Source organism: Pinus tabuliformis, chromosome 6, assembly GCF_031772625.1.
Source record: "Pinus tabuliformis cultivar Carrire ecotype Pingquan chromosome 6, CPIR1, whole genome shotgun sequence".
Lineage (NCBI taxonomy): Eukaryota > Viridiplantae > Streptophyta > Pinopsida > Pinales > Pinaceae > Pinus > Pinus tabuliformis.
In genome coordinates, this window is record NC_142292.1 from 243,854,159 (window position 1) to 243,863,383 (window position 9,225).

The 9,225-nt window shown below is 40.1% G+C and overlaps 1 protein-coding gene across 1 annotated transcript; it reads right to left on the bottom strand.

The window, feature by feature from the left end:
- Positions 1-8,271: 8,271 nt before the first annotated feature.
- Positions 8,272-8,874, bottom strand: LOC149258305 (uncharacterized). Its single transcript, XM_089409937.1, has one exon. The coding sequence runs from the start codon at positions 8,872-8,874 to the stop codon at positions 8,272-8,274; it is 603 nt and encodes a 200-aa protein (XP_089266063.1).
- Between the last annotated feature and the right edge of the window lie 351 nt (positions 8,875-9,225).

Genomic DNA, 9,225 nt, shown 5'->3' on the forward strand with positions numbered 1-9,225 from the left:
GCACTTGTATTATCACATAAGATGGAGATGGGTGGTGTACAAGTGATTTGAAAATCCTGCAAGGTCTGCATCATCCAAAGGAGTTGAGTGCAGCAAAATGCAGCAGCAACATATTCTGCTTCAGCTGTAGAAAAGGCAATCGAACTCTGTTTCTTGCTGAACCAAGATACTAATCTGGAACCCATAAAGAATGCACCACCACTTGTGCTTTTCCTGTTATCCACGCTTCCGGCCCAATCTGCATCTGTATAAGCATGAAGTGTGAGATCTATATCTCTAGGATACCATAAGCCATAGTTTTGAGTCCCTTGAAGATATTTGAAGATTCTCTTTACTGCCTGAAGATGAGTTTCCTTTGGATTTGCCTGAAATCTTCCAACTATTCCCACTTCATGCATGATGTCTGGTCGGGTACCTGTCAAATAAAGTAGACTTCCAATCATAGATCTGTAAGTTGGTTGATGCACTGCTGCTGATTCATCATTTGCACTGAGGTTACATCCTGTGACCATGGGTGTACATACTGGTTTTGCTTCTTCCATACCATATTTCTTCAAAATCTGCTTGAGATACTTGGTTTGAGACAAGAAGATCCCTCCTTCATTTTGTTGGATTTGCAAACCAAGAAAATATGTCAGTTCTCCCAGCAAGGACATTTCGAATTCTTTCTGCATCACCAAGGCAAAGCTTTGACTCATAGCTTCTTCATTGCTGCCAAAGATAATGTCATCTACATACACAACAAGTATCAACAATTTGTCATTTTCAACTTTTATATAAAGATTGTTGTCTGCTGATCCTTTTGAAAAACCTTGTTGATGAAGATATTTGTCCAAACGATAGTACCAAGCCCTTGGAGCTTGTTTGAGGCCATAGAGAGCCTTTTTCAATCTGCATACAAGATTTGGATCATTTCCAAGAATGAAACCATCTGGCTGCTCAATGTATACTTCTTCTTCCAAGTCTCCATTCAGAAAGGCTGATTTCACGTCCATTTGAAATACTTTGAAGTTTTGAAAGCTTGAGAGAGCAAGGAACATTCGGATGGCCTCAAGTCTTGCAACAGGAGCAAAAGTTTCTTCAAAATCTATTCCTTCTTGCTGCGCATACCCTTTACAAACAAGTCTGGCCTTGTTTCTAATTACTTCTCCATTTTCATTCAATTTATTTTTGAAGACCCATTTTGTTCCTATAACATTCTTATCCTTTGGTCTAGGAACCAGCTCCCAAGTGTTGTTCTTTTCGATCTGCTCAAGTTCTTCATCCATTGCTTTGACCCAACATTCATCTTTGCATGCCTCTTTCACATTTTGTGGTTCAGTGGAAGAGAGTAATGCCAAATAGCTTGAAGCTTCTGCAATTGTTCTTCTTGTTTGTACACCTGCTTCTTTCTGTCCCAAAATCTGAGATTCTGGATGATTCTTCTGAACATATCTGGATGGAGTCTTCTCTTCTATCCTTATCTGCTCCTCTGGTTCTTCTTGAGGTTCTTCTTCTTCATCATTCTGTCTTTGAGGATGGCCTTCATCTTCTTCGATATCTTCATGATTTACTTGCCTAGGAATGTATCCCTTCTCATCAACCACTACATCAATGCTGTCAACAATTCTTCCAAGTCTTTTATTATAGCACTTGTATGCTTTGTTGTGTGGAGAATAACCAAGAAGGATGCCTTCATCTGCTCTAGGTTCAAGTTTGCCAAGTTGCTCATCAGTATTTTTAATATAGCATTTGCTCCCAAAGATTTTGAAGTGCTTTACCGAAGGAGTCTCACCATACCAAAGCTCATGAGGGGTTTGAGTGTTGTTCACTCGGACATTTGTTTTGTTGAGAATAATAACCGCAGCATGTGCTGCTTCACCCCAGAAAGTTGCGGGAGTTCCAGAATCATCAAGCATAGCACGAGCCATTTGTTGGACAGTTCTGTTCATTCTTTCCACCACTCCATTTTGCTGAGGAGTTCTAGCTGTAGAGAATTATCTTCTTATCCCATGTTCTTCACAGAAATCGAAAAATTCATTTGAGGTAAACTCCCCACCTCTGTCGGATCTAAGACACTTAATTTTGTATTCTGATTCATTTTCAACCAAGGCTTTAAAGGATTTGAATTTTTCGAATGCTTCATCTTTGTGCTTCATAAATCCTAACCAGACAAACCTGGAGAAATCGTCAATGAATAATATCAAGTATTCTTCTCCTCGAGGTGTCCTTTTCTTGAATGGACCACATGTATTTTTATGTACTAGCTCAAGAGGCATGCTAGCTGATCCTTCCTTTTCCGGAAAGGTAGTTCTGGTTTGCTTTCCAAACTGACATGATTTGCATATGGTGTTGTCTGGAACTTTGATATCTGGAAGACCACGAACTGCCTGATATTTGCATGCTTTCCTTATTTGTGAAAAGCTTAGATGCCCCAACCTCCGGTGCCATAACCAGTGCTCATCATCCTTGCTCAGATAGCATTGTTGTTGTCCTTCTTCAAATATGTATAGATTATTTGGAGTTCTTTTACCTTTTATCACTGTTTTACCTGTATCAAGATCACAAACAAGACATCCATTTGATCTGAATATCACCTCGGTTCTTTGATCACACATCTGGCTGACACTTAGAAGATTATGTTTCAATCCATCAACATACAAAACATTTCCAGCTTTGACCTTTTCTTTTAACTGAGCAGTGCCTTTTCCTTTTATAGTTGCAGGAGTATCATTTCCAAAAGAAACTTTCTTTCCTTTTTCTAGAGCAGAATATGATTCAAGTTTTTCTTTATCACCTGCCATATGCTTCGAACATCCACTATCAATGTACCATAGATTTTCCTGTCCCTCTGCATAATATGCTATCCCACATCTTTCTATTTGTGGTTCCTTTATTCTCCATGTTTTGGTGCTTGAGGCTTGTTCCTTTGTCTGCTGAAACCTGCTCCTGCATTCAGAATCTTCATGACCAAAGTTATTGCAAATAGAACATTAAACTTCATTTTCAAGAACCGAAAAGTTGTTATAGGTCCTTTTTGTAATCCCGGTCATACTTCTTTGTTTTTGAGCTTCTCTAGTCATGATCGTTTTATATGCAACACATTGAACTGCTTTGTGACCAAAGTTATGGCAAGAAAAGCATTGTCCATTGAAGAAATTTCTGCGGTTATCAAATCTTCCGGCCAAACGATTGTAATTTCTATTGTCATTCATTCTTGAAGCAAATTGAGAGGATTTTACCTGTGGCTGGTTGTAGCTTTTGTTCATCCTTAAGACAGATTGCCCCTGATTTGCCTGATAGTCTTTGTTTGTAATTGGTCCCTGCTTTACTTGGTGATCTCCATTGTGCTTTTGCTCATTCCTTCTTGCTGCATCAAGATAACTCTTTGAGGTGGATGCTTGAGAAGTTTCTCCATTATAGCCCAGACCTGTCTTGTTTAGAGGAGAGCGTTGTACATTGATGATCTCATCCAGAGTTTCAGATCCTTTGACAAACTTAAGATTAATAGCCTTTGTTTTCTCAATCTCTTTTCTAAGACCAACAATTTCGCCTTCTAACTTTTCAAGATATTTTTCTTTTTCATCAATTTGAAGTTGTAGAGTATCAATGATCCTATTCTTTTCTTCTATACATGTCTTGAGTCTAGAAATTTCTTCACAAAAGCTATCTACATCTATAGCATCCATGTAATCATCATCTTCAAATGCCATTAAGAGTTTATAGTCATTACCTCGTTCATCTTTGTCACTATTTGATAGACCATCACTATCTTTATGAGTGTAGTAGCTTTTCTTATTTGCAATCTGTTTCTTGTTCCATCTAGCAGGTTCCTTTCCTTTATCCTTATGAGGACATTTTGCAGCATAATGACCTACTCTTCCACAAGTAAAGCATTTAAAAGGTAACTTACCTCTGAACCTTCCAGTTCCCCTTTGAAGATTTCTAACAAAATTTGATTCTTCTTCTTCTTCTTCTGGCACGTGACTTGCTTCATTATAGTCTCCTTTGCCTGAAGCCTTGAAAGCAGCTTCTCTTCTGTCTAATGGACCTCCCTTTCTCATTTCATAAGCAGTTAGAATTCCGTGTCGCTGAGACATAGTAAGAATTCGTAGATTTTCCTTTTCTTCTATTGCAGACACTTTAGATTCAAACTTGGGGGACAATGATCTTAGAACTTTTTCAACCACAATAACCTCTTTTATTTCTTCACCAAAGTTTTTCATGCAATTAACAATCTCATCTACCCGAAGGAAATAGTTAGCCACACTTTCATCATTATACATTCTGAGATTCTCATACTGAATCCTGAGGGTTTGAAGTTTAGCACGATTTACCTGTTCATCTCCTTCGTAGCTCAAGACAATCTTGTCCCATATTTCTTTTGCGGATTTATATTGCATAACCTTCACGAATTCTGTTTGAGATAAGCATCCCAACAGAGTATTGATTGCTTTAGCATTTGTTTCATATTTCTTCTTTTCGGCCGTATCTGTAGGAGTAGCTGAAGGAAAAGTGTAGCCTGTATCTATGATATCCCAAACTTCTGTACCAAGAGATTGAAGATAGGCAGTAACTCTTACCTTCCAATAATTGAAGTTTGTCCCATCAAAAATTGGTGGCCTGATTGATGCTTCCCTCTCGTAGTTGCTCATGATGAATGATCTTCCTTCAAGCGATTAAGCTTCTTTGAAGGACCTGCTCTGATACCAATTGTTGGAAATAATACTGAGAGGGGGGGTGAATCAGTATTATCAAGTTCTTTTAATAAATCTTCCTTATTTATTCTTTGAATTATTTTTGCATGTCAGTACCATAAAATAATGAGCATGAACAAAGAAAACAGATAGTCACACCAAAGAACACAAGATGTAAGGTGGAAACCCAATGTGGGTGAAAACCACCTGCTGCAATATGTCTCTATCTTCTTTCAAATTAGAAACTCCTTTACAATGATTTTGTACTGGTGCAGTCCTTTACCAGTACGCAGGCTGCAACCTGCAGAGAGCTACAACTCTCTCTCGTTTTCCAGTCTCTCCTGGAAGGGAGCTACAACCCCCTACTTCTTTTCTTTCAAGGACCACTTTTCATAAATTTTCAAACTGGATCCAAGAACATCAAAAACCCATCAACTACACTTGCATCATCAATCTCTGATTTCACCAAAGCCAACCCGCATACAGATCTGCAAATATTTCCTTATAACTTTGCAGTTGTTACATTAGACATACCCAGATCATAACATGTGTAAAATAAAACATGCATCAATAATTCAGACTCAGATTATTAGATTTATAGATCAAGTGTATGCCACATATCACAGATCAAAATCATATAGAGATACCACTATTCCAGCCTTAATATTTTGACCCATCAATAGAACTTATCCTTCTCCTTACGCTCAGGTTCCTTCTTCATTCAGATCCAGATCTGCACCAAAACCCAATCACAATATTCCAGATCTAGCACTTTATCAGATATTCGATAATTCAGAAGATGCTTTGCCAAATGATCTCCTCCCTCTTTTATAGTCTTAGGCCTTTCACAATACCACGGGCCAAAACCATAGGATCAAAAAACTGTTGGACTAATACCATGAACCAACCATGAAAGTACGTGAGATCAACACTTTTGGATGCAATACCACGGGCCAAAACCATAGGATCAAAAACTGTCGGACTAATACCATGAACCAACCATGAAATTGCGTGAGATCAACACTTTTGACGAGGTACCATGGTCCAAAACCATAGGTTCAAATACCAAGGACTAACTACCATGGACCAAAGGTAAGTTCTCCAACATATACGCGTTTTTCTTCATAGGTTCAAATACCAACGACTAACTACCATGGACCAAAGGTAAGTTCTCCAACATATATGCGCTTTTCTTCATAGGTTCAAATACCAAGGACTAACTACCATGGACCAAAGGTAAGTTCTCCAACATATATGCGCTTTTCCTCATAGGTTCAAATACCAAGGACTAACTACCATGGACCAAAGGTAAGTTCTCCAACATATACGCGCTTTTCCTTGCATGAAAGTGCGTGAACTTTTTCTCTACATGAAATAAACTTTTCTCTGCATAAAAATGCGTGAACTTTTCTCTACATGAAATAAACTTTTCTCTGCATAAAAGTGCATGAACTTTTCTCTACATGAAATAAACTTTTCTCTGCATATAAGTGCGTGAACTTTTCTCTACACTATAATTTATTATCTGAGATGAGTGGGTTGCCATCAAGTACAACATATGTATCATAATGCCAACAGAAAGGTGGCATTGGTGAATCCTCCTATTTTACCCTTTCTCTGCATCCACCTGATCATCTTAATCAAGTTCCTTTTTATAAGACCCCAAAACACCCTATAGAAGCAGATGGGAAATCCATCAGGCCCAGGTGCCTTATCAGGATGCAGATTCCAAATCGCTCTTCTGATTTCCTTTTCTTCAATTTCCTGGTTTAGACTGTCGTTCATCTCCTTAGTGATTCCTTTGGGTAAGTGTTGGAGCAAGTCAGTGTAATCCTCTTCGCCTTTGGTTTCAGTTAAGAGATCTCTGTAATGCTCGGAGGCGGCCTTTCTGATGGTCTCTTAGGTGTTGTGCAGATTTCCTTCATTATTTAAGATTGAGCTTACATTGTTCCTAAGCTTTCGAGCAGTGGCCTGTTTATGAAAATAGGCTGTATTTTTGTCTCCTCTTTGGAGCCATAATTGCCTGGATTTTAAACGCCATTTGGTTTCTTCCTCCCTGTTTATGTGGCTCAGCTGTGTATAGAGAGCGTTTTCTTGCTCCTTGTTTTGCTGAGATAGGCCATGTTCTTCAATCCTTAATTGGACGCTCTCTAGATCACTCTTAATTTTCTTTTTAACCTCCTCGGGTTCCTTGTAATTCTCTTTGGCCCATTCCTTTATCACTTGTTTGGTTCTTTTTAATTTAGTTTCCCAGATGAAGCCTAGTGAACCTTCTACATGCTAGCTCCAAGCCTTCTGAACAATTTCTCTGACTGCTAGAATCCAATTCCAGAGGGGGCTGTATTTAAATGGGATAGGCCCGAGGGGGCAATGAGTTTCCAGAGTGAGAGTAATAGGGTAGTGATCAGATGCTGAGGTGCTGAGGACGTTGGCATATCCTACAGAAAAGGAAGAGATGTACGAGATATTAACTAAAAATCTGTCAAGCCTCTCCATTATATTGTCGATGCCAATCCTACGCTTACTCCAAGTGTACCTGCGATTTTTAGGTACAACATCAACTAATTCATGTTCTTGAATGATAGCCTCCATTCGACCTATGAAGGGATCTGGAGTAAAACATCCTCCCCTTTTTTCATTGGCATGCAAGACTAGATTGAAGTCGCCTGCTACTATGATGTTTGAATTTAGCTCCCCATCGATACTTGCCCTTAGATCATCCCAACATATTTCTTTTTCTCTGTAATGGTTGGGGCTATAAACATTATAAATAATTACTGTATGGTTGCCTGTTTCGCTGTTCAGAGCGGTTTTGATCCAATGCTGGTGGAGATTTGTTGAAGTGCAGTTCCATTTACTATTGTCCCAGATGGTGACAATTTCTCCGGAGGCTCCTCTTGAGTCACTGATGCATCCTATATGGTGTTTCTGCTGATCTATTATTCTTCTCATTTCATGTTGATCTTGCTTTGTTTCCTGTATCAACATAATTTATGGCTTTTCATTGTGAATTAGGTCTCTGAGGGTAGCAACTTTGGAGGGGTGCCCTAAACCCCTGTTGTTCCAAGATAATATTTTCATCATTGGGTATTGGGCATGCGGAGAGGTGCTCGCCTCTCGTGATATTTGTGATTTGTCTCTTTCTCTTGATGCCCCAGAATGAATGATTCTATTGGTGTTTGCGTTCCCATGGCTATATCTTTCTGAGCGCTCTCATCCCTGTGTTGCTTGGCTGATTTCCTTCCAAGTCCCGATTTTTTGTAAATGTCGTTGGATGTTCCATGTTCTTTCGAAGAGCTTCTGGTTATTCTGGATAGAGAGAGCTCAAGGGAGGCCTGCAATGAGATGATCTGGGAAGGGTGGGGGTCAGAAGGCTCAGATAGGGCTAAGGGGGGCAAGGAGGGATCTTCAGGAGGAGACTCAGAGAGAACAAGAAAGGGGTTAGAAGAGGGGGGAGGGGTTGATTAGGCAGGAGGGGAGCAGATGGAGAGGAAGAAGAAGGACGCAGAACAGAGGGTCCAGGGTTATCGGACACCAAGGGAGGCTTGGTTGGAGGGGCAGACTTCTTCTTTTTTACTGATTCCCAATGGCCTTCCTATTCATCACTCTCTGCATCAACAAGTTTAGAACATCTATTAGCAAAACGTCCGTATTCGTGACATACCTTACATTTAAATGGTATATGCTCGTTGTCCAGTTGCTGGACATGACTCCATTCGTCCACTTTCAGCTTTATTGCTTCAGGCAATCCTTTGCCTAGATCCACTTCGACACAGATCTTTGCATAGGCTTGCATGTTTTCCTTCGGCTCGCTACGATCAATATATTTGCCTACAATGTTCCCAATGGCCCGAACAGACTCATCTCTCCAGCAATGGAGAGGGAGGTGAGGTAGACGGACCCAAACTGGAACAACACTGGGAACATCCAGCGCGAGATCAAAATCTGGGGTCCATTTGTTGAGGTAGAGGCCCCTGGAGTCCATGAAATACGGCCCGTTTTTGAAGATCAAATCCTTATCCTCTTTGGATTTGAAGTGGAATGTGTAGTACCCTTTTCCACAAAACCTAATTGATATTTGCCCTTGGATTTTATCTGCCCAGTTTCGTTCAACCCATCTTTGAACTGTTCTTAGAGAGGGCCAGAGGCTTGTGAATTGACCTATGAGACCTTTTTCGGCAAGAGATAATGCTGTCATGCGAGGCAGGGTTGGAGGCAGTTGAACTTCTTGAAGAACATCTAATTTCTTGACAAATTTCGAAAGCGCAGGTCTGGGGCGTTGAGGAGGGAGGGATTTCACTAGGTTTGAAAAGGCCTTTTGAGGATCGTTTTCCACCCAAGGAGAATCTGGGAGGGCAATGGCGGGAGGCCAAGGCCCAGGCGGCCACGGTGCCGAAGGGGGGATGTAGTCTCAGAGGGCGTGCGCAGGCCAAGGCTCCGGTCTTGAGCCGCAGCAGATAAAAGATACCTCTTGAGATAGTGTTAGTCCCTCCCTTTTTTAACATTTTTTATTTTTTATTTTTGTCTTTTTTATATATATTTTTATATT

Coding starts and splice junctions, on each gene's coding strand:
- LOC149258305 (XM_089409937.1), bottom strand. CDS start 8,874: ATGACAGCATTATCTCTTGCCGAAAAAGGTCTCATAGGTCAATTCACA.